The 27054-nt window shown below is 40.6% G+C and overlaps 1 protein-coding gene across 1 annotated transcript; it reads left to right on the top strand.

The window, feature by feature from the left end:
* Positions 1-212: 212 nt before the first annotated feature.
* On the top strand, positions 213-25830 carry LOC120526711 (protein CD300H-like). Its single transcript, XM_039749868.1, has 7 exons — positions 213-296; positions 1406-1741; positions 6913-6999; positions 12993-13076; positions 14314-14412; positions 17666-17709; positions 25735-25830. Exons 1-7 carry the CDS (start codon positions 230-232, stop codon positions 25828-25830), a joined length of 813 nt encoding a protein of 270 aa, XP_039605802.1. The 5' UTR covers positions 213-229.
* Positions 25831-27054: the final 1224 nt, after the last annotated feature.

The following is a 27054-nucleotide window of genomic DNA, read 5'->3' as shown; positions in this document are numbered from 1 at the left end:
CTTTTTTGAATGCTTACACTCTGGGTTGCAGGATGAGCATAAACGTTACACCAGCTATTTATTAAAAATTTACAGATGGCCGTTCAGATAGAAGATAAGGCAGCAGCGTTGATCGCGATACATCCTGTTTAGGAAGAGTGTGAACCACCAGACGCAGTGGCGTTAGGGTGGGCAGGCAGTGTCATGTCTGGTTTGACTACTCAGACCTCATTAGGCAGAATGAAGCTTCATGCTCTTTAAGTCAGACTGTTGGATTAACATGAGGTGGTCTTGGCACAGTAGACTTCTCACTGCAGGTAGGTCTGCTAAAACGGGGCTGGTGTTCCTATGGGATTCGACTTGGCTTGAATGTCTCTTGATGATTCATAACCAGTATGAGTGAATGTGCATATGGGAGTGAACAGAGAATCAACTTCCATCAGAGGTGGTTCCTACTTTGTACCCTGTACTGCTGGCAAATACCATAGCTTTATAGATATTGGGCTCAGGAAATAGAAGAATAAATATTTTATTTGATCTCAGTGAGCTGTTATCAAGTATAAAGTCTCAGAACTAATACACTTACTCCACTCTGCTTCCATCTCCGAGATACAATGCTGGTAGTTTGTTTCATTTTGCTTTCAGTTATTACCATCTTTATATTCTTTACAATTTAAGCAGACATTTTTTATTAGGTAGTAAAGCTCCCAAGGTGCTCCTAAGATGATAAACTTTAATGAATAAGGCTGCTGGTTTAATCTTCATCTCTGTATTACTGTGAGACCCTGAGTAAGCCATTAAGCCTGCTTGGGCCCACAATGTAAAGAAATGTTTGTAAATATGGACTGGCACCTCGTCTTGGGTGGTTTATGTCTTGCACCTCATGCCAGGAAACATCACTGCTTACATGAACCTTAATAGTTGCAGAAAATGGATGGATGAACGTAAGTCTCTTTGGATAAACCCATGAGCCGAATAAAACACATAAGAAGATGTTAGAATGTAGTAATATGCTGATGTTGCTGGAAACTTCATTGTTTTTAACGCTGGAGCATCTTTACATGTTCTAGACTGAAAATTCGCTAATGCTTTTCAATGGGAGTGTTTGAACTTTGTATAGTATGCTGTATTTGAGACATAGCAACAGAAATTGATCTTTCCTGACAAATTTCCTTGAATAATAGCCTGGGCACATTTCAACAAAATGGGTCCACTGGGAATCAAGTTGTTTCATGTGGACAGCCAGATGGATAGACAGACACGCCTAAAAAACAAATCAGAATAACTTTGTCAAAGGTTTACCATCATAAATCAAAGCAAAATGGATGCATTTTCCAGACAGTCGTGTTATTGATATTATTAAGATATTTGCTCTCTAATGTTATGGCTTGCATTATTCATTTTTGTTTTTATGTGTTTCTTGTAGCTTTCATTTGTATAACATTAGCTGAAGCAATGACTGTCAAAACAACAGAAGGAGAAAAACTACAAATTGTCTGTGAATACGACTACGGGTATAAGTTATACAATAAATACTTCTGCCGATACCCGTGTAAAAGTAATGACGTCCTTGTCCAGTCCAGTCAACCTGAAACCCTGGTGACCAGAGGCAGATTCCATCTGTTTGATTACTCCTCAGACTGCAAGATCAGAGTGACTGTGGACAACGCTCGACTCACAGATACTGGCATATATTACTGTGGCATTGAAAGATCTTTCTGGTGGGACAGATTCACTGAAGTACTCATTAATGTTGAAAAAGGTAAGTGAGAGGTCATTCTTTTCCATATGCTGGAAGCCTATGGTTGTGGAATGTTGGGTTGAATGAATTAGTTTAGGCCGACATGTGGAGTGTAATAAGATAACCAAAGACAGTCAGAGTGTTAGGACACCTGTAGGTGAACCCTGTGTAACTGAAAATGATTTAAATCCTAATGAAGTGTGTGAAAATGCAAAATCAAGTCTTCTCAGACCAGGAGTCTTATTCTGACTGCACAAGATTGTGGGTCATATGGCAGAGTTCATTACACTAAGCTTTCGCTAACATTTCAGTGGTGCTACACAACAGGGCGCTGGTAGTCTACATGGCTCCAAACGCTGCCCAGTTTCCTTGCCAGAGGCTCATCGCCACCCACCTCTGAAGTAAAAGAAAAGAGGGGTGAAGTGTTTTTATTTACCGCAGAATGTAAAAGGAATCCAGTAGGATACGTCTAAGAGTAGTTTTAGAAGGAAAGATATTAACTTACCTTTGATATGGAGTTTGAAGTGCTTGAGCTTTGTTCCTGTGCATGTGTGTGCGCCTGCGAGGTAATAGAGGCAATGAAAAGGCAGATGCAATGCGACATAAAAACGTGTGATTGGTTAGATGGTGACGCAGTGCTCTATGATTGGTCAGCAAAACAGCACGGAGTATAAAAATTACTTCCTTCCTGTAACGGTCATCTTTTGACTTAGTCATGCTGATGAGTGTGTGTTTGTTGTAGCTCTGTTTAAATGTAGCAGCTTGTGTCTTATTTTGTATATACTGTGGTTTTTTATTTGTACATATAAATCAGTAACGTGCGGTGAGGTTCATGGCTGGTGAGGCACTGACTCCTTTAGAGTGAGATATATGTGAGACAGATGTGCTCGATATATAATAATTGTATGCTTTGCGCATATGGAGCTCGAGTGAATTCTCTGCATTGCTACCTTCCACTCCTTTTCTGATATGTTGAGTGAGAGATCCTTTTCCCAGTGTCCTCTTGGATCTTTGAAAGGGAGGGACTGTAAAATATTTTTATATACAGTATTGGAGAAATGTTGTCTGAGTCCTCGAAACTGAGCAATATTTTTTCCAGCATAGAGGAAGGTGGGAGATGGGGAAGGTCGGGCAGCTTCTGTTTAACAAAGTTTCTAATTTGAAGATAGTGAAAGAAACGTGCTGCTGGAAAATTACATTTGGAATATAATTGTTCATAGGATGCAAACATGTTGTCTATATAAAGATCTCAAAGCAATTTAATCCCAAATGTTTTCCAGATATTATTCTTTATGGAAATTTGTCAAAAAAGTTAAATTTTCATTAGAATATATTGGATACAAAGTTTTGAACTTTCAAAACCTCCCATTAAAAAACTTTGCTAAATTAATATATTGCTCTGTTTTAAAACAGAGAAACGTTTGGTGCAACTTCAACTACAGATTAGTTTTCTGTTTCAAATTTACCTTGACAGAGTTCACTTCAATGTGTATTTCTTGTATGTTTTCCTCTTTTACTTGTCAAACAGCCGATTCTGACAGCAAAATTGACTAACTTCTTTTGTGTCTCTAACACTGGGGGAACATGGGTGCGGTTTGACATTTAGGCTTGGGTGGTCCAGACAAACCATTTAAAATGGTGGCATTTTTTAAAGTCACAACCATACTGCTTCATATTTACAGTCATATGAAAAAGTTTGGGAACCCCTCTTAATTCTTTGGATTTTTGTTTATCATTGGCTGAGCTTTCAAAGTAGCAACTTCCTTTTAATATCTGACATGCCTTATGGAAACAGTAGTATTTCAGCAGTGACATTAAGTTTACTGGATTAACAGAAAAAATGCAATATGCATCAAAATAAAATTAGACTGGTGCATAAGTTTGGGCACCCCAACAGAGATATGACATCAATACTTAGTTGAGCCTCCTTTTGCCATTATAACAGCCTCTAGACGCTGTCCTTCTATAGCCTTCGATGAGTGTCTGGATTCTGGATGGAGGTATTTCTGACCATTCTTCATACAAAATCTCTCCAGTTCAGTTTAATTTGATGGCTGCATACATGGACAGCCTGCTTCAAATCATCCCATAGATTTTCGATGATATTCAAGTCAGGGGACTGTGACGGCCATTCCAGAACATTGTACTTCTCCCTCTGCATGAATGCCTTTGTAGATTTCAAACTGTGTTTTGGGTCATTGTCTTGTTGGAATATCCAACCCCTGCGTAACTTCAACTTTGTGACTGATGCTTGAACATTATCCTGAAGAATTTGTTGATATTGGGTTGAATTCATTTGACCCTCGACTTTAACAAGGGCCCCAGTCCCTGAACTAGCCACACAGCCCCACAGCATGATGGAACCTCCACCAAATTTGACAGTAGGTAGCAGGTGTTTTTCTTGGAATGCGGTGTTCTTCTTCCGCCATGCAAAGCACTTTTTGTGATGACCAAATAACTCGATTTGTGTCTCATCAGTCCAAAGCACTTTGTTCCAAAATGAATCTGGCTTGTCTAAATGAGCATTGGCATACAACAAGCGACTCTGTTTGTGGCGTGAGTGCAGAAAGGGCTTCTTTCTCATCACCCTGCCATACAGATGTTCTTTGTGCAAATTGTGGTGAATTGTAGAACAATGTACAGATACACCATCTGCAGAGAGATGTTCTTACAGGTCTTTGGAGGTGATCTGTGGTTGTCTTTAACCATTCTCACAATCCTGCGCATATGCCGCTCCTGTATTTTTTTCTTTGGCCTGCTGGGTTTAACAGCAACTGTGCCTGTGGCCTTCCATTTTCTGATTCCATTCCTTACACTTGAAACTGACAGTTTAAACCTCTGAGATGGCTTTTTGTAGCCTTCCCCTAAACCAGGAGACTGAACAATCTTTGTTTTCAGATCTTTTGAGAGTTGCTTTGAGGATCCCATGCTGTCTGTCACTCTTCAGAGGAGAGTCAAAGGAAGGAAGCACAACTTGCGATTGACCACTTTAAATACCTTTTACCACTCACGATTGGACACTCCTGTCTATGAAGTTCAAGGCTTGACGAGCTCATCCAACCAATTTGGTCTTGCAAGTAATCAGCATTGAGCAGTGACAGGCATTCAAATCAGCACAATGACAAGGGGACCCACATTTGTGCACAGCCAGTTTTCACATTTGATTTCATTTCATACAACTAAATACTGCGTCACTAAAAATCTTTGTTCAGAAAACACTGCAGTACTCAGATGTTCATAGGAAATGAAAGACATACCACTGTTATCTTTTTTGTTGAAAGGAGAGTCAATTATTATGCAGGCTGAGAGGGGTTCCCAAACTTTTTCATATGACTGTATATCATATCCCAAGTCATATATTATAAATTGTTCATAGTATCAAGTTATAATTTAACCAAAATCTCACAAAAACATTATTAAAACTTTAAAATTTTGAAAACATACACAAGTTCTATTAATGATATTGGAATGACAGCACATTTTTTATTTTCTTATCATACTTGTGACAAAATAAATTAATTGTTATTTTTTAAACAAATTAGAACAATTTATGCATGGTGTAAGGTGCACTGGGACTTGGCTAACTGTTTTGAGAGAGATGCAGAGCAGAGGTGGATTGGCAATGCTAAACTGGCCCCTGGTGTGAGTGGGTGCTCATCCTGCGATGGGCTGTCATGCTGTGCAGTGATTGTCCCTGCCTTGTGCCTGATGAGCTTCCCTGCATCCTTTCTCTATGGTTTTAGAAAATAAATGGATTGGTGGAAAGCTAAAATGCTTGTAATTTTTTGTTTGCCTTGTATTTTATCACAAGGTGCTGCATTTACAGGCGGAACATAAGACACAGACACGTGGACAGACAGACTCGCACCACTTGGTAGTCATGTAAATAGCCATTTGAGAATTTGTTTTGCTGACATAAGCAACTATTTGACACATAGAAGAGGAAAACACCAAATACAAAATATACAACTTGAATTGAACTCTCTCGAGCTAAATTTGAAACAGTAAACTAGGCCAGAGCTCATGTAGTAGTGCAGTGTGTGTGTCTGTTTTAAGAATAGGTGAGGTGTAAGTGAGAGTTGCCTAGGGTGGGTTTAATTATCATATTCATTCGTTTCCAACATATTTGCATATTGAGGGAAAAAACAACCCTTTATTGGAGATTTATTTTAGTAATATAATGCATCTGTTGGGAGGGGAAGAAACTCTGCCGATGCTGGGGGAGCTGCACACACAAGTCACTTGCTTGCAGTACACTCTGCTTGAGGTGAAGTGGAAGAAGTGGACAATTCTTGAATGGCCAAGTCAGTCACCTGATCTTAACCCAACTGAGCAGGCATTTCACTTGTTGAAGACCAAACTTTGGACAGAAAGGCCCACAAACAAACAGCAACTGAAAGTAAAGCTGCTGCAGTAAAGGCCTGGCAGAGCATTAAAAAGGAGGAAACCCAGCATCTGGTGATGCCCAAGAGTTCAAGACTTCAGGCTGTCATTGCCAGCAAAGGGTTTTCAACCAAGTATTAGAAATGAACATTTTATTTCCATTTATTTAATTTGTCCAGTTACTTTTGAGCCCCTGAAATGAAGGGATTGTGTTCAAAAATGCTTTAGTTGCCTCACATTTTTATGCAATCGTTTTGTTCAACCCACTGAATTAAAGCTGAAAGTCTGCACTTCAACTGCATCAGAGTTGTTTCATTTAAAATTCATTGTGGTATAGTACAGAACCAAAATGAGAAAAAAGTTGTCTCTGTCCAAATATTTATGGACCTAACTGTAAATGTCACTTTGTAAGCATATTGAACAATCTCACAGCTGTATTATCTGCACAATATATTGATTCAGTATTTCTCTGACGCTATAAAAATATTGCGGAGTGAATGAATTGCTTCTTCATTAACAACACAGTGTATTTATTAATTCTCATAAGCCTGTCTAGAAGTTTATTTTAAAAGTAAGGATGGTGTTAAAATGTCCTTTTCATAGGAGACCTTAAATGCAGAGTGGCTGGACAAACAGTGAGCAGCTCATGTAGTGTATATTGCAGGACTAAACTGAGGAAACCTCTGAGAAGATGAGTCACGTCAGCCACACTGGTGTTGCAAACGCTGCTTCCTTTTAAAGACGAGCCTGCAATGTTATTGTCAATAAGCCAAAGCTAAGCCTGACAGTGTTGGGTTTTTATTTTGCAGGGCCTTTCTCCACGGTGACTCCAGTATGGACGACACAGCAACACAGCAGAGTAACAGCAGAGTCCACCAGATCATCTGTTTGGGCAGGTAAAAGAACTATGAGGCTTAGTTACCTGAGCAGTGGACTGTAAGCCACAAGGTCACACATTCAGTTTCTTTTTGACTAATCATTTAATCCATCGATCCTTCCATTATTCAATCTGTTTGAACTAGTTTACAGTTGAAGGAGTAGAGACATATCAAGAAAGCATTGGGTACAAGGCAGGAATCAATCCTGGATGACGTACCAGTCCATAATTAACATTTATTCACTTAAACTGTTATAGATATAATTATTGTTAAACCGATTTAATCCAATTCAGAGTGGTGGTGGGACTGCAATGTGCCCACTCTTAAACACGTTCACACTCACTCTGTCATACTGACCCATATTTGGAATTGCCATTGTGCACCTACATTGCAAATATGGAAATGTATACACTTGTATTATAGTTCTATATTTCTTTAAACATGTGTACTATGGGAAGGAGTTATGTAAAATAGGCTATATAGCCAAAAGTACGTATATGGACACCCCTCCAAATTACAGCGTTCCGCTGTTTCTTTCATTTGCACCCATTTGTCAACAGGTGCATTAAATCAACCATTGTCAATCACTGGCAGTAGTATACTGAAGAGCCCGGTGACAATAAACGTCTTGTCACAGTTCAGTATGTGAGATTTCTGCTCTGCTAGACTTGCTCTGGTCAACAGTGAGTGTTGTTGTTGTTGTAAATTGGGAGGTTTGAAGAGCAACAACAGCTCAGCCATGAAGTAGTAGACCACGTAATCTCACAAAATGAGGCTGCTGAGTGCTAAAGTTCACAGCTTGTTGGCCTTTCATTTATGGCCTCACTCGCACTAGAGTTTCAAATTGCCTCTTGAAGCAATATCAGTCACAAGAGCTGTGCATCAGCAGCTGCACATTAGTAAGATCACTCGGTGCATTGTCATGCATCAGCTGGAGCGGTGTAAATCAAGCCACCATTGGACACTACAGCAGTTCAAATGTGTTCTCTGGAGTAATGAATCCCTCTTCATAGTCTGGTGGTCTGATGGACAAATGTGGGTTTGGTTGATGCCAGGAGAACGCTACCATCTGGGCTGAACAGTGCCTACTGTAAAACTAGGTGGTGGAGATATAACAGTCTGGGGATGTTTTTCACGGTTTGGGTTAGGCCCCTTTGGCTCCAGTGAAGGGTACTGTTAATACTTCAGCATACATAAACATTTTAGACAATTCTAGGCACTCCTACCTTTCTGGCAACAGTTCTGAGAAAGCAGCACGGCTGTTCCCCTTGTGCACAAAGCCAGGTCCATAAAGACATGGAGGAACTCGAGTGGCACCTGCATGAAGCCCTGATCTCAACCCTTTTGGATGACTTAGAACACTAATTGTGAGCCACGTCTTCTCATCCAATATCAGTACCTGGACTCACAAATGTTATTTTGGCCCAATGGGAACGAATTCCCAGAAATACACAATAAAGTCTTGTGAAAAGAGAAGAGTGGAGGCTGTTATAGCTACGAAGAGAGAGCAAACTCCATATTAATGTCACTGGTTTTTGAATGGGATGTCCAACAAGCACATATAGGTGTGATGGTCAGGTGTTCACAAACATCTGAACATATAATGATGTGTCATTTGCTTTGACCTGACAAAAAAGTGCATCTGTGGTGCAGCGCCTTGTTAACACTTTCACCTGCTATAAAGTATTTTTTCATACTGAACAGATCAAGATGGATGGATGGATGCAAATGAGAATTTTCAGTAACTGAGAGTTAGATTGTATCCCTTTGGTTTGACATGAAGTCTTATTACTTCTTGGGAATCTGACTGTTGTCTATTTTATAAGACTACATCTCATGTTGGCATTTGACTTATCTACTTTCATCACTGGCATCAGTTAAAGAAACATTTTGATCTGAACACTGTGATGGAGTTTTATTTTCCATCTTGCTCCAAGTGCTGACATGACCTTAGTGTGTTTTGAGAACAAATGCATGTGTATGTTTTGATTTAAAATAAGTCTTCATGTTAACAACCTCTTAAAACAGGAAATCCATCCATCCATTTTCCAACCCGCTGAATCCAAACACAGTGTCACGGGGGCCTGCTAGAGCCAATCCCAGCCAACACAGGGCACAAGGCAGGAACACACACAAACACACCCACACACCAAGCACACACTAGGGACAATTTAGAATCGCCAATCCACCTAACCAGCATGTCTTTGGACTGTGGGAGGAAACCAGAGCACCCAGAGGAAACCCACGCAGACACGGGGAGAACATGCAAACTCCACGCAGGGAGGACCTGGGAAGCGAACCCAGGTCTCCTAACTGCGAGGCAGCAGCGCTACCACTGTGCCACCCTAAAACAGGAAATGCACTGACCAATTTGGACAAGAGCTGGACTCCTTTGTAAGAGAGATGTTTTGGAGCATGTGCCGATAGCAAGATGCTGCACCCATCACACGACAAGCACCTGAGTTTGAAACCGAGTGCGGCCGTGCAACAGGTGACACCTCAGCACCACACTGGGACAGTGTGAGGTTTTTGACGGTGGCTGCAATTCCCATCCTGCCATCAACCCCCAAGTTTTCCCTGTAAGTTGGAAGACCTGCTTGCAGAGCTTGTGATGATGCGGGTTCGCTCCATGCTCCCATCTGACTTCTGGGAGCTCTTGAACCCGACACCGATGAGCTAGGCATTGAGGCACAACAAAGCAAGGGGATGGTGCAAAAAAGTTCAAAAGTGCTTTTATTTAAAAATCAACAAACCAAAACAAAGTGTCCAAATTAAAGTGCAGTTCATCAAAAATCTTTAAAGAAATAATCCATTAAAACAGAGGTGAATCCGTGGAGGTTAAAATCCAATAAATACATCCTTTTAAAAAAACAACAAGGTTAAAATAACGGCTGGAAGCAGTCTTTCTTTAAAAAATCCGGTGCATGCTTCTTTACCCCTGCTTCTCCCTTACATGTGCTGCAACAGGGGAGTCGCCCTACCTTCAATATTGGTCCGGTAGCCCTCCGATCCCTGGCTACATCGGGCTCCAGCCAGACCGAGACTTGGGTTTCTTTCCCCAGCGGTCAGGGCAGTCACGATGGAGCTCAACACGCCCAAAGCCTCCACGACTGCCGCTGCCTTCTTGGCCTTATGCGGAGAGCCGTCCACGATCGTGGTCACTCCTGCTCCTCTGAAAAGCTCAGTGACCCAATCCATCCACCCTGAATGTCGGCCAAACATTCTCTCAGGGCTCTCCTTCCAGCTTCCTGCCTTTGCACAATTGAGCCTGCTTTCTCCAGCCTTCCTCTCCCTTAACCTCCGTCCTTCTCTCTAAACTTTTCTCCCTGCTTTCTAGCCGCCTCGTGCTTCTATTTATTACAGGGATGTGGCAATTAGCAGCTCCCGGCATCAATTACGGATGAGGTCAACTCCTCACCTGTACATTTAAGTGAGGACCGTCTGCATCACGCGTTACTCGGGAACCGATCTGGCCACACATTCCACGCCCCCTCACTAAGCTGCAAGTGCAGTGATTATTTATTTAAAAAGTGGCCTTTTTGACGTGAGCTGTGGACCCGCTACACCACAGGGCTGGATGCCAGTTAACATCATACCCAGGATGCAGCAATTGCAGGTTAAGGGCCTTGCACAAGGGCCCAATGGAGTGGAGTCACTTCTGGCCTTTACGGGATTTGAACTGCCAACCTAATGATTGCCAGTACAGATCCCTCACCTCAGAGCCACCTTTGAAAGACAAAAAGAATAATGTGTTTCTTACTTTGTGTTTTCTGTTGTGCAGTAATAATAATTATTTCTCATGTCATTTTCAAACTGATCTAATCCAACTGATAAAGCAGAAAGCAGCCTACAGCCAGGGCACAAGTCCACTCCTACACAAACCCCCTCAAATATAATGGGCACTTTGGAATAGCTAGTTCACCTGACCTGTGTGTCTTTGGGAACATTGAAGAAAGACAGGAATATGTGATAGAAATCCATCCTAACCAGCACTTTAAGAGGAACATGAGTGGTTCACATCAGTACAATTTTCTGTGCTTTCATGGGCTGTATGGTGTCTTGGCAGCTCTTGCAGATTCTTTTCAAATAATTTCTTGATGGTACCTGCAGTCCTAACCACCTCAGACACAACTCTAGTCTTGGTGCCACACATCCTTCTGGTCTCAATCTCCAGATTTTTATATTTGCTTTGCTCTACCACTTCTTTGAGTAAGATGTTGCTATCCTCCAGGATTGTTACGTCGATCAGCAGACATTGCTTCTCCTTCTTGTGATGGTTCACTATATCAGCATGGTTACTTAATGCATGGGTGTTGTACCGTGAATTATTATGAATGTAGTGAGAAGTCAAGCAAAATGACACCTTTTATTGGCTAACTAAAAATATTACAATATTCAAGCTTTCGAGGCAACTCAGGCCTTTTCTTCAGGCAAGATGCAAGCAATCTTCTTGCCTGAAGAAAGGGCTTGAGTTGCCTGGAAAGCTTGCATATTGTAATATTATTAGATAGCCAATAAAAAGAGTCATTTTGCTTGACTTCTCACAGCATGGTTACTTGAAATTGTACCAATGGTTTTCACTGCCACATCCCACACAATGGTAGTGTCTGACAACAGCCTCCAGCACGTGTTGGTGCCATTTCTCAAGCATTTTCCCACCTAGTGCACCACAAACCTACCAGTGCAGATAAATGGTAATCTTGTTGTGCTGGTTTATGTGTTCAGTAGAGAGATATGCCTGATTGTCTCTTCAGCCTTCAGCTCACATTCTCCACTTGCTCTCAAACTGTTGCTTCATGATGTTCTGCTGGTGGTACCTAGTATTGAGTGCCAGCTAATGAGCTGTTGGCAAAACAAAATGGTGACAATATTCAGGCATGCCACACTTGTCCACAAATGGTCAATCAAGGCCATACAGAAGTACTGGCCATGCGGTAGCCTTTTTTCAACAGCTCGATCTTCTCTGTTTCGATGATGGTCTTGAATCTCATCTTCATTACAGATTCCTCAATGGACTTTGCTGGCAAATACTTACACTTGACTTTGCTGTTGCTTTGAGGGAGTGTTTTGCTCTGCTGGCCTCATGGTGAACTTTGCCAGCGATGGTATTGTTGTTTTGAGTTTGATGAGTCCTTGGCCACCATTCCATCTCTAGATATAAGGTTGCTCGACATCTGGTTTTAGATAGTGAAGTCCATGTATAGTCAGGACCTTTCGTGATTTTGGTGTCCATATTCTCAATGTCAGATCTCTTCCAATGAGTAATCCCAAAGCTGTACATGGTAACTGGAATCATTAGGGTATTGAATTTCCCCTTGGGATTAATAAAGTATCTATCTATCTATCTATCTATCTATCTATCTATCTATCTATCTATCTATCTATCTATCTATCTATCTATCTATCTTAATCCCTGAAATTTTGTTGCTTGAGTTAATGATGATGATTGTCACAAACTTGACCACAAGTCATAGCAAATTTTGGGGCAGCCACCCATATAATTGGTTTCCTGGCTGCAAAATTGCAAACAAAAGATAGCACTGGTGTGCACAAATCAGAGTCCAAAACAGAACTGAGGGACTAGGGAAAAGGTGGAGGCTTTTAAAGGGAAAAACAGGACGTGAGGTCAAAGGGGTCAGGCTCAAAAGGATCTTCAGCCATAGTTTTGAGCCCAGACGTGACATCAAAGGGGTCGGAGCCGGCAAGGTCTTCCTCCATAGGCTCGGACCCGGTAGTGACGTCAACAGGGCCAGGTGGAATCTCCCGTGAATGGTCTGCAGGAAAGCGAGAAAAAGAGTCACTGCACTCTGCCACATCCCGGTATGGCTCGGAATTTCCCTCACTCAAGCCCTTTAGCTGCCTTCCATGAGCACATGTGACATGATGATTATCAATGTATCCTTCTGTCCATTTAATGAACCCACTTAATCCATAATAAAAATTGCTCTAGTTCAGCATTGAGTACTAATTAATTAATTGCAGACTACATGTATTTTTTGTTTCATTTTTAGAAAGTTTGCCTCCTTCTTCTGCTTATTCACAAAGTCCTGACCCTGAAACAACTCAGAAGCCAACAAGGGCAGAGACCACAGAAGGTGAGACTTTTTAAACTTTAGTAGTAAATCTGTAGTACTGTAGTAGGGTGTATCTGAAATCTTTTTTTTAATATATTTTAATTGATTTTAATTAGAAACAGATAACATTCCATACAGTCAAGTCAAATTTAACAAACTAAATCAAAATTCGACTTTCATTCAAGAGCAAGTGAGAGCAAATGCAGCTACTCTATAAAAGGAGCAAGAAAAGAAGGGTATCCATTTCCCCGGAATGGAAGCTTATTCTAAAATCTTGTTGATTAGATCCTGCCATATTTTTAAAAAGTTTTGAACAGATCCGGTAAGTGAGAATTAGATTTTTTTTTTAATAGAACATCAGTTACCCACCTGCGGTGGACTGGCGCCCTGCCCGGGGTTTGTTTCCTGCCTTGCACCCTGTGTTGGCTGGGATTGGCTCCAGCAGACCCCCGTGACCCCGTAGTTAGGATATAGCGGGTTGGATAATTGATAGATAGATAGAGAGATAGATAGATAGATAGATAGATATGAAAGGCACTATATAATGGATAGATAGATAGATAGATAGATAGATAGATAGATAGATAGATATGAAAGGCAGTATATAATAGATAGATAGATATGAAAGACACTATATAATAGATAGATAGATAGATAGATAGATAGATAGATATGAAATGCACTATACAATAGATAGATAGATATGAAAGGCACTATATAATGGATAGATAGATAGATAGATAGATAGATAGATAGATAGATAGATAGATAGATAGGAACAACAAAATCAAAAACAGGATTGCAGGAGGTTAGATTGTACCATCGCTAGGTGTAAGGTAAGAACCCTTTCTGGACACACACCCCACATCTCACTCACACTGCACCAATTAAAACTAATCTAAAAGCAAATCCTGAGAAAAATGCTAACATATGGAGAATGTCCACACCTCCCTGTATGGTTGATGAGTTGAAATGAAAATTGAATATTGTGATATGATATGCATTTATAGTTTTAGAAGCTTTGAAAAACAAGGAAAGCACATCAGAGCCAGAAAAACAAAATTTCACTTATATCCAGATGGTCCTCACAAAGTAGGCGCACAAATATTACAGACACACGTTTCAAGACTACTCTGAAATGGAAAAAAATAATTTTTCATGTAGTAAACTAAACTAGACAGATACAAGATGAAGAACTAACTACAGAGCCACATCAGACAAGTAATAGTCTGACGCTGGTTTAATTTGTGTTTTGCAGTATGGGTCCCGCTCTGCATTGCGTCGGCGGCAGTGGTGTTTTTCTTCCTATTGACTGTTCTGATACTCGGCCAAATCAAGAAGAATAGGAAGGCCACGGGTGAGTCATAGTTTTTGGTACATTTGGATGACAATTCGTGTATGGTGTCTTACAAGTTCAAGGTATATCACAACTGTTCAGAACTACAGTGGCATGCAAAAGTATTCAAACCCCTTAAACGTCATCATAATTTTCTGCATGACAGAAGATTTGTTCTCATTTTTATCCATTCAGTATTTTAATGTGGACTCTCATGCTGTAACAATACATTTCCAAAGTTTGGAAATGTTGATCTTTAACTGAAGAAGAAAAACTCCAAAGTTAGTGTCTACAAAAACATTTAAACCTGTGTGCTTTGGAAGCTTGAGGTTTACACAAATGACAAATTCATCAGAAATGACACAAAGGTGATAGTCATTTGAGAGTCATAATTAAACATGTTAGGGCTATATATAGTCTTTGTTGGACAATCACTGCAAAAACAAAGACAAAGGAGCATTCTGCTAATGTGAGAAACAAAGTCATTGAAATGCACAAGGCAGGAATGGCTACAAAAATTATCGAAAAGTCTGAATGTCCCGTTACACACTGCTGGATCCATCATCAGAAAGCAGAAGGTTCATCACAGCACTCAGACTCTCAACAGAACAGGCCATCCCTCAAAACTAAACATCAGAGTGAGTTGTCAACGGGTGGGAGAGGCACCTAAAAATCAACTGTTGCTTTCAGAAGTCTGCGAAGCTCTTTGGCTGAAAGTGGAGTGAAGGTGCAGTGGTCCACAACTTCAAGAGCTCTCCATAATACATGCCTCTATGGAATGGTAGCAAGAAAGAAGCCATTCCTTAAGAATTTCCACATAAAAGCATGTATGGCATTTGATACAAAGTATAAGAAAGACCTAGTTAAGATGTGGGAGAAGGTTTTATGGTCAGAGGAGTCCAAAATAGAACTTTCTGGCCTGACTTCAAAGAGTATGTGTGTCATAAAACTAACACTGCCCAGGCCTCAAGAAGCACAGACGATGAAATATGGTGGTGACAGCATCAGGCTATGGGGAGGCTTTTAATGTGCCGGGACTGGGAATCTTGTCAGAGTTGGAGGAACAACGGATGGCCACAAATACAGTTCTCAAGCTATTCTGGGTCCAGTATACATGGAATGGCTGAAGCAATGGGCAACACACAGCTGCAGGTGGAAGAAGAAGAAGAAAAGAGTAATTGTTTTGTATGATTATTGGCTGTACATTTCGGTATTTATATATACAGCACAAAAAATGTAAAGGAACACTTTGAAAACACAGATTTAAATCTATCTATCTATCTCTACTGATATGGACTGATATGGTAATGTGTTAGGAACAAAAGGATGCCACATCGTTTGATGGAAATGAAGATGATCAACCTACAGAGGGCTGAATTCAAAGACACCCCAAAAATCAAAGTGAGAAAATGATGCAGCAGGCAGGCTCATCCATTTTGCCAAAATGTCATTGCAAAAACTCCAAATCGTACTCAGTAGTTTGTATGGCCCCCATGTGCTTGTATGCATGCCTGACAATGTCTCGGGGGAGCATGCTCCTAATGAGCATGGACCAGGGCATCACTGAGCTCCTGGACAGTCTGGGGTGCAACCTGGCGGTGTCAGATGGACCGAAACATAATGTCCCACTCAGAGTTGTTCTAATGGATTTAGGTCAGGAAACCGAGCGCCTTGGTGGGGCTGGGAAATGGTATGAATTCCTTCATCCTCCAGGAACTGCCTGCATACTCTCGTCACATGAGGCCGGGCATTGTAATCCACCAGGAGGAACCCAGGACCAACTGCAACAGCATAGGGTCTGACAAGGGGTCCAAGGATTTCATCCGATACCTAAAGGCAGTCAAGGTGCCATTGTCTAGCCTGTAGAGGTCTCTGTGTCCCTCCATTGATATGCCTCCCCAGACTGACCATCACTGACCCCCCATCAAACCGGTCATGCTGAACAATGTTATAACATTCTTCATAGTTTCTTCAGACCCTTTCACGTCTGTCACATGTGCTCAGGGTGAACCTGTTCTCATCTGTGAAAGGTACAGGGTGCCAGTTGTGGACCTGCCAGTTCTGGTATTCTATGGCAAATGCTAATCGAGCTCCATGGTGCCGGGTGAGCAGTGAGCACAGCTGATTGTTTGGTCAGAGACATTCACACCAGTGGCCTGCCTGCTGGAGGTCATTTTGTAGGCTCTGGCAGTTCTCTGTTCCTCCTTGCCCAAAGGAGCAGATACCGGTGGATCCTGCTGATGGATTAAGGACCTTCTACGAGGGACCCTGTCCAGATCTCCTAGAGTAACTGCCTATCTCCTGGAGTCTCCTCCATACCCTTGAGACTGTGCTGGGAGACACAGCAAACCACCTGGCAATGGCACATATTGATGTGCTACCCTGGAGAAGTTGGACTACCTGTGCCATCTCTGTAGGGTCCACGTATGGCCTCATGCTACCAATAGTGACACTGACCGTAGCCAAATGCAAAATGAGTGGAAAAACAGATGAGGAGGGAAAAATGTCAATTGCCTCCCTCCAGCTGTTAAACCATTCATTCCTGTTTTGTGGGTCGTCTCATTGTTGCCCCTCTAGTGCCCCTGTTGTTAATTTCATTAAATTGATTAATAAGCCCCTCTGCTACTTAACTGACCACATCAATAGCCCACAAGTTTCATTGACTTGATGCTACACTCTCATTAAAAAGTGTGCCTTTATAAAAGGTTTCATTATGTCAAATACCTGGTAAAAGGCCGTGACAATGACATAAATCAGCACAATTCCATTCCTTCCTTTTCTCCTTCCACTCTTCCAGGTGAGCTTTGTCCATTTCCACCTGACTCCAACTCACCTGAATGTGGCAGGGTGGTTCCTTTTATCTTGGATCAAGGAGTACTTCCTGTACTAAGGCATAGGTCAATGGAAGTCCCACAAAGGAGGAACTGAACCCAATAGGGCTGCATCACGGGCATCAAGGTTCCAGCCTTCCCTGTGGGCATCTGCTTTGGAATCCTCATCCAAGGCGGCTGCCGTCTAACATATGGGGGGAGAGGATAATTAACAGTGTTCATCTCTCTCAGTCCTTCCAGCTCATTAAGGATCCTTGCACAATACTGGCACAAAAATTATACAACATGGAATTGGAAATTTGGGAGATTGGGATTTTGCCATTGTTTGATTTCCCTCATTTTCATTTTCAACCTTAAACTTTTCTCTCCAGCAGCATATTTATGACTACAGTAGCTTGGATTTATAACTGTAAAAATCCATTCATTTTTAAATGTTATTTTAGAAATCCATCAGAGGAGCCAGAGAAACCCACTTAATACTGTGACGGTAAGACGTAATTTTGCTTCCTTAATCAGAAAATATAAAAACAGTTGTCTTTGAAGATTCTGGCTTTTTGGGATTTTAAACATCTAATTGCTCAAAATAAAGGCTTAATGTACATATGTGTCATTTTAAAAGATAGAAGAAGCTGTTGTGCCATGATCATCAGAAGTAGTAGTGTAACTCACTTTGAGAGTCTCAATTAAGGAACCACTAGGGGGCAGCATAGACGTGATTTTAGGTGCTCTTTGAATTGCAACTTCATATTTTAACAAAAATATAAAATCTTGGTGTGGTTAAAACAACAAGAAATAGAAACCTTTCCTAGACTTAAAAAATGTGAATAAAGTCATACATTTTTCCAATGCCTTTCAAAGCAGTGTTTCCTAAGCTCTCACTTTCCTGATTAGTACAGTATATCTGCTTAAAAAGCAGTGCACTAATCCTGTTATGAATACAATTTATTTTATTTTACTTCTGATCCTATTCTGTGTCATTTTGGGTATTTTTTCTTCTCATTAGGGGTGTTTGTATGTAAAATACTCATCTTTGGCATTTACACTGCATTTTGAAGGTATTTTGATCCCATCACTCTTTTCTTGTTTTGTTATCTTGCAAACTTGTGCTAAAATAATTTAAATTCATTTTGTACTTATCAAGCAAGACTCAACACCTCAGAATGAGAAAGGAAAAAGAGTATTTTTAGAAATTATTTTAGAAATTTTTGCAAACTTCTTAAAAAAATAAGAAACTGAAATATCAGAATGAGACAAGTAGTCAGACCCTTTGCTATGACACTTGAAATCTGCTTCAGGTACATTTCATTCTATTAATCATTGTTGAGATTTTTGTACATCTTCTTTCGAGTCCACTTGTATCAGTGTTTCCTTCTTAGAGAAATGTAACATTTCCGGCTGCAATCCCATTATGGCCAAAGGGGATCCACCTCTGTTAGATCCTTGAGCAAGGCACTTTACCTGAAAATTGGTCCAGGGGCGCTGTACAATGGCTGACCCTGCACTCAGACCCCACAAAGATCAGGCAAAAGACAGGTTCCCCCCAGGGATTAACAGAGTATAGTAAATCAGAAAATAAAAACTGTCTTTTTTCAGTTGGTGTGTATGATGCTGTACTTGAATTTATATACAAACTAGGGGGCTTTGACCCCTGCTCATTTTGCTCGCCAACCATAGATTTTTGCCAGCCAATTCACGTTTTTGCAGATCGTGTTTGTAAATTTCACTTTTACCAAATAACAAACTTTTAATTCTCGCGGATACACCTCTTCATTGTGAAGAAACACTACTTTTCCCTGATGGCTACACGAAATAGACGATCTACAAGTCTCCGACTTAAAGTTTAAAGCCAAAAATATCTACATACTTCTGTCATATCGCATATGTCCATATATTCAATGTCTTTTCGCTTTTACCTTTTCGTCAATATCGCATTGAATTTTGATTCCGTGTTTGGAATTACATCGTGACGACGTAACGTTTAACTGCCCATGAGTGAATATCGTTTCTTTCTCTCTACAAGAAATGTGTCTGACAATAGTATTCACACCAATGAGAAATGATTGAACCGTATGCGTGTTTACGTGGGCAGGACTTTTTCAAATCTCTTTGCATAAGATCTTGTCTTGTGGGGCTTGAAATTTTCTCTCGCGGGATTTCACTTTCGCCAAACAACAAATCTTTTAATTCTCATTCTCATTTAATTCTTCTTCACTGGGAAGAAACACTACTTTTCCCTGATGGTAACATGAATTAGATGATCTACAAGCCTCTGACTTAAAGTTTAAATCTGAACAATATATTTAATCTCTTTTCACTGTTCTGTTATTTCACAAAGTAATAATTTCAATTTGTTTGTGTTCATTCGATCTTTACTATCCTTTTTTGAGACTTTCGAAATTTCGTGCTTCCATTATCTCTAACCAGCTTTGCATGTGTACCGCACCAATTCTTTACGACGTTCTACTTTGTCGTCTACTCTTCATGGCCATGGTTAAATCTCTTAGCACAAAGACTCGTCTCTCAGGACATGAAAGTGTCTCTCTGAGAAAATCATGTCTTGTCTCCTTCCAAGATTTATTTTATAATAGAGAGATAACCACAGGTGGGTGCTGTTTTGTGAAAACTTAACTTTATAGAGTTCTTAGGGTTTGGGCATATTAGTACATTTGATACACATCCTTCCATTTATTTTCAACTTTCTAAATTCTCAGATCTGGATTCTGGAGGTTATTTTGTACAAAGCATAAATTAGACCCACTGATTAACAGACAAATTCTAAGGTTACATTTGTGTATTCTTGTAACCCATGGGAGCAAACCATGTATGTTGCAATCTTATGTTAAAGCCATTTAATTTTTTTTTTATCCTCAAGCAACACTCAGTACCCCAGAAGTGTGAACAGATTTTAGAAATTTTTGAAAATTTATTAAAAGTCAAAAACTGAAATCTCACGTTGACACAAGTATTCAGACCGTTTCTTCAGTACTTCATTGAAGCTGCTTTGGTAGAAAATGACAGTACGGAGTCTTCCTGGGTCTGGTGTGACAAGCTTCACACAACCGAATTTAGAGATTTTCTGCCATTCTCCTCTGCAGAACCCCTCAAGCTCTGTTGGGTTGGTAGAAGACCATCAGTGGACAGCTATTTTCAGGTCCATCCAGAGATGTTCAATTGGGCTCTGACATTCCTACAGTTATCTGTAAGCCACTCCTATGTTGTCTTTACTTTGTGCTTAGGGTTATTGTCCTATTGGAAGGTGAACCTTCAGCACACACTCAGTCCCAGAACCCTGAGTCAGGTTTTCATTAAGGATACCTGTGTTCTTTTTTCCAGTCACTTTTCCCTCAGCCTTATCTAGTCTGCCAGTCCATCTTGCTGAGGGACAAAAGGGCATAATGCTGCCATGACCATTCTTAGCTATTGAAATGGTTTTGCACAGCTGGTGATTGGTGTCTGGATTCCTTCAGACTTAGCATTTAATCTTGGTTTCATCAGAACACAGAATCTTGTTTCTGCCAGTCTGAGAGTCCTTTAGGGGCCTTTTTGCAAACTCCAAGCAAGCAGGCTTCCATTTGGCTTTTACTGAGGAGAAGCATCTGTCTTACCACTTTGACATATAGGACAGATTGGTGGAGCGTTACCCATCTCCTCATGGGTACCCACCTCCAGGGTGACCATTGGGTTCTTGATCACATTTCTTACCATGGTCCTTGTCCCATGATTACACAATATGGTCGGGTGTCCAGCTCTAGAAAGAGTTGTGACTATTCCAAACTCTATCCATTTAAGAATTATGGAGGCCTTGACCTTGGAAACCTACAATGTTGCAGAATTTTTTTATAACCTTCCCCAGAAACAATCCTCTCTAAGTTCTGCAAGCAATTTCCTCAAACTCCTGGCTTGTTATTTTCTCAACTGTGGGACCTTCTATATAGGGGTGAGTGCCTTTCATAATCAGGTCGAGCGAACTGAACTGAAAACAGGTGGAATCCAGATAAAATGTACAGACATGTCAATGATGTTCAATAGATTGGGATGCACCTGAGCCAGATTTGTCAGGTGTTATTTTGTGATATTTCAGGTTTTTTTTTTATTTTTAACTAGCTGATTACCCAGTGGCTTTGCTCACTGAGTGCAAGGGAAAAAAATAAAATGTAGTATATAAATTATTAAACAGTAAAACATTAACATGTAAGAAGTAAAGACACATCGTGCAGTACTGGAGTGCTTTCGGGTAAAGTACATTTTAAAGGCGCTATAACACAACAGGTAAGTAGCACTAATAGGGGCGTTAAAATGTATTTGGATCATCTCTCGGTAGCAGATCCCTTGTGAAAAGCGCTACACGACTGCTGTGGTATAGAAATTACATTTTCTATGCGATCCTGCAAATTTCTGCCTGAAAACGTTGCACTACGTGCCTGTGATTTAAGAGAAAAATAATTCTGAGAAATGTGGACGCTGCCCTTCCGTGCTTAACGGGCAGAAGGTCCAAACAATTCCCAAGTCCAAAACTTAACATGAAGAGGTCGGTACATCTTCTTAGATGTAAACCCTCCATCGCCTTAAAAGAATTCATCACGAAAGCAACCTTGAATGTTGCGGGGTTTTAGTGACCTGAACTCCCTTAAGGGACAGTCAGTAGTTGTGAAGCGCAATTTACAAAGAGAGTTTTGCTTCGATGGCGCCGATGACACTCATTTGGAAAGATTTCCACTCTCCCAGGAGCCGAGGGGGACTTGAAGTGTCACAAACAGTGTGAGAAGAGAGGACACTGACTGAAACTGCGAAGCTCTCGACCCGGCGGAGCAGCCCGACATTCCACGCCTCCCAGGGTCCACTTTGTTCTCACAACCCCTCGCCGCTGAAGGCGGTGTCATCTTCACATTTTTTACAGCTCGGCGCAGTTAAAAAGTAGAAAGACGCAAAGCTGTTTTCCTCATCTCTTCTACTATCAAGTACTGCCAATTACAAAAAAAGTTATAATGTGGCAGTTTCCGCGACAGTCACGTGGACGAATAAATAAAACTTCTCTGTCAGAACGCGCCTGGCAGCGGACGGCTCAGCGCTGGAGTCCAGAGTGGAGGGCGACGCAGGGCGCACTTCTATGGGATAGATCGGAGTGTTTGTGTTTAGTTCTTTTCAATATCAGTAAAATAACTTTCACACAAATAATAACAATTCATAAAGACGATATAAAAATGGCGTCCACGAATGAAGTGATTAGTTCCTGTATTATAATATGTTCTGTCGGCATACGTAATTTCCGTTTTGCGTGGTCATACGTAATTTCCATTTCAAACACGAAAAGAATTTTATATACAGTATGTATAGATAAATTCACAAAGATTTCTAAAATCTTGATTTCAGTTCTCAGATACTGAGTGTTATTTAATGTTGGAAAAAAATAATTAAAATGATTATAGCATAAGATTGCATAATAATAGCAAAATCTGAAAAAAGAGAAGAAGTCTAAATACTTTCTGAATCCAATGTAAATTTTATTTAAATTGTATTCTTAAATGTTAAAATTATTTCACATTTTACTGCAACACTCATTATTATTAATCACATTTTGTGATCTTTTTTGTTTATGGTGCATTGGATTTCTTACCCAGAGATAACTGGGAGGGTGTGTCACAACAGCATAAAGGTCAAGGGACATGGACTACTTGATTATTCGCATTAAGGATAAAAACCAAAAAAAATCCCTTTTTGCTTTGACTTTTTGACTAAACTTTCTGGTTAGCATTTTCATTTCTAAAGATAGAGGATCGAAGATAAAGAGGAAGAAAATAGAATATCTGAGATTTAATGATGATCAGATTTCAGAAGTTCGCCTACAGGGAGAGTTACTGAAATGAATGGACATGTTTAAATACCTAGGATCAGTGGTAGTCCAAGAAGGAGAATTAGATGCAGAGGTAACCCATAGAGTGAAATGTGGCTGGAATATTGGAAGAAGATATCAGAAGTATTGCGTGATTAAAGAACTAAGGCAAAGGTTAAAGGTAGAGTTTTTAGGACCAGCAATTATGTACGTAGCTGAGACATGGGCAGTAAAGGAAGAACAGGAGAAGAAGTTGGCATGTGGCAAAAATGAGAATGTTGAGATGGATGTGAGGAGTTACAAAAGAGAACAGAATAAGAAATGAGACAATCAGATGTACAACAAAAGGGGGAAAGATATCTAAGAAAGTACAGGAAAGTGGGTTGAACTGGCATGCAAATGTGATGGGGAGGACCAATGAATATGTGGGCAAAAGAGGGATGGGAATGGACGTACAGGGGAAGAGAAAGTGAGGGTGACCAAACCAGAGGTGGATGGATAAAATGAAAAGGGTCTGACTGTGGAAGGGGTGCAAGACCAAGTTGTATGGAGAAGGTTGATCAAGCATGTTGACCCCACATACAAGTAGGAAAAGATGAAAAGGAAGAAGATTTTGATTTCTGAACACTCTGGGATTTTGTTTAATGAGTATATCTTTAAATATACTCTAAATGATAATTTGACTTGCCATAGATTTAGGATTTAAGGCATAGGAATGTTACCTTGTTTGGATTTTTAAGCCTAGAGAACTTATTGTTTGTACTTTATATTTTTGTATAGTCTGACATTTGTGGTTACATTTACTTTGCAAGTATTAATTTCCCAGAATTTGTTTGGAATAGACTACTTGTGTGGAATAATAACCTGCTCCTCAAATAATTTTTAAAGTCATTCATTATGCATTATATTAATGGGAGCTTTTTCTTGGTTGATTGATATTTCTGACTCCTTCCTGGCCCTTTGACCTTTGCTTTTTTGTGACATTTTCTCTGTCCTACCTTTTGGTAACATTTTCTTCAAAATTCAGTTCAATTCAATTCAATTCAATTCTTTATTGTCATATGTACAAGTACCTTGTACAATGAAATGCTTGCTTGCATGTGCCCCACAAACAGTGAACATAGACAAAAAACACACAATAAATAAATGAATTTAAATAAGAAAATAAATACAACAAAACCAGAATCCTAGGAATAAATAGAGACAGAGGCAGAAGTATATGCGCAGGTAGCAGTGGAGGTGACACAAGGTTACTGATTGTTCATGAGTCTGATTGCTGTTGGGTAGAAACTGTTCCTGAACCTGGAGGTGCACATCTGAATGGACTTTAGTCGCTTCCCAGATGGGAGGAGGATGAAAAGTGACAGTGCAGGGTGACTGGGGTCCCGCCTGATACGGTTCACTTTCCTGTAGTGTGGATCTCATGGATCGCAGGGAGCTGTGTGCCCGTGATCTGCTGTGCTGCGTTCACCACACGTTGCAGAGCTCTGCAGTCCTGAACTGAGCAGTTGCTGTAGCAGGATGGATTCCACAGTACACCTGTGGAATCTGCACAGGGTTGTGGGGGACATCCGGGCCTTACTCATTCTCCTGAGGAAGTAGAGGCGTTGTTGGGTTTTCTTGACTACTGCCGCAGTGTGACTTGCCCATTTAAGGTCATCCGTGAGGGTGACTCCGAGGAACCTAAAGCTGCTGACTTGCTCCACAGCCTCACCTCCGATGTAGATGGGGTTGCGCTCTGTTGCCTGTTTGCAGAAATCCACAATCATCTCCTTAGTTTTGCTAACATTGAGGCTGTTGTCCTGACATCATTCTGCCAGGAGTCTGACTTCCTCCCTGTAGGCCGTCTCATCGTCCTCGCTTATCAGACCTATTACAGTGCTTCCATGAATACTGTAGCATCAGGATCCTTTAGCCTGTCTCTTTTGCTCCCTGTCTCCTGATACCCTTGTGCCCATGTTCAACTTTGAAACTCTTTGCCAGCTGGGCAGTATTTTATACCAAATATCATAGTTGTCCGTAACAATAAGAAACGGGAGGTGTTGCTTTTATCATCAGGACCTTCTCGTACACTGTTCATTTTAGATTCACAGAGCAGCAGTTACACCAGGGGTCCTCAATTATGGTTCTGGAGGTCCGCTGCGTGTGCAGGTTTTTTTTTGTAATTAGAAGCCAGGTCTGACAGATAATTAAATGTGCTATTTCATTGTATGGCTTGTTAGTGTTTTAATTCTTCCATGACAAAAACTTTGTATTTTTGTTTTCTGAGAACTTTATCCATATGTTGTGTGGTCCTTCCCTTCTCTTTCATTTATTTCAAAACATTTTATTAACACAGATTCATCATGATGCACATACAGGAAGCGCATTAGCTGGGCAGCTGCATTTCACCTCATTATTAACTGATAGCTGGTTAAGAAGACAGGCAACAATTAAAATAAAAAGCAGCAGTTTAAAACTAAAATAGGTAATTAAGGGTTCTGAATTGTAATAATCAAGTTAACTAAAATTAAGCCCCAAAAATATTACTTTCTTAGTGTATAAATATGAAACTGTGAAAACATGCAGCCACCTTCAGAAGGTACCTCTGAGTTCCACCAAGTGGACGATGGACTTTTCTCATTGCTTCAGAATTATTTCACTCCTTTCCATTAACATAATTGTTGTTACTTTTTTCTGCAGTACATTCAAGATCCTTCTCCACTTTATGAAGAAATTCTGGACTCTGCATCTGTGAATAACAATGACATTGTGTATTCTTTTGTGGTTTTCCACTAGTGTAACTTGCGTTAATATGTTGCTACTGAGACACTGTGCTGACCAACTTCTGTCCTGGAGGTCTTTACTGCAGCAAGAGGCTACTTGAAGCTTTGGATTGAAATTATCATCAGTTCAGTTTGGTTCTTTCCTATTCTTTCTCACATCATGTACATTTTTTTTCAAACACAACTATCAGCCTATAAACACATTGTGAAAGATAACAAAAGAAACAAAAAAGGTTTGGGGTAGCCACCCCGTATACTTGGAACAAATGCAAAATAAAAAAAAGGCAACAGTCAAAGGTCTTCACAGACTGAGATCAAAACAGAACTGGCTTAATGGCAACAAAATGGCGATTTTATAGTCAGGCCGGAGGAAGTGATGTATTTTTGCCCGAGGGATTTCCTTTGGGTGATCTGCAAGAGAAAGCGAGAAAAGATGATTACACACTGCTGCCCCATGGTTTGGCGTGGAATTGCCATCTTTTGAGCCCATTGGCTGCGTCCTTTTTGCAGGTTTGTGACAACATGCACCTCAAAAGAGGCGATGAAGAAGAGGGCACTCAAACATTATAGAAGGACAGCACTTAGCTAGTCTTTTAATACTAATTTAACATTTGAAACAAACAACTATTAAAGCCGCACAGGAGCAGCAACAGTAGAGCAAGAGTGTTTGGTGTCAGAGATTTTTCCTTTAAATGACAGCTGAGATCCACACTGCAATGGATCCCATTGACATCCTTTACTATTCAGCAGAGATATACAGTGGTGTGAAAAACTATTTGCCCCCTTCCTGATTTCTTATTCTTTTGCATGTTTGTCACACAAAATGTTTCTGATCATCAAACACATTTAACCATTAGTCAAATATAACACAAGTAAACACAAAATGCAGTTTTTAAATGATGGTTTTTATTATTTAGGGAGAAAAAAAAATCCAAACCTACATGACCCTGGGGTGGCACGGTGGCGCAGTGGTAGCGCTGCTGCCTCGCAGTTAGGAGACCTGGGTTCGCTTCCCGGGTCCTCCCTGCGTGGAGTTTGCATGTTCTCCCCGTGTCTGCATGGGTTTCCTCCGGGCGCTCCGGTTTCCTCCCACAATCCAAAGACATGCAAGTTAGGCGGATTGGCGATTCTAAATTGGCCCTAGTGTGTGCTTGGTGTGTGGGTGTGCTTGTGTGTGTCCTGCGGTGGGTTGGCACCCTGGCCAGGATTGGTTCCTGCCTTGTGCCCTGTGTTGGCT

The sequence above is a fragment of the Polypterus senegalus genome, chromosome 3 (genome assembly GCF_016835505.1).
Source record: "Polypterus senegalus isolate Bchr_013 chromosome 3, ASM1683550v1, whole genome shotgun sequence".
In the NCBI taxonomy this organism is placed as follows: Eukaryota; Metazoa; Chordata; class Cladistia; order Polypteriformes; family Polypteridae; genus Polypterus; species Polypterus senegalus.
Note: the sequence above shows the minus strand (reverse complement) of the source record. Positions and strands in the feature narration are given on the sequence as shown.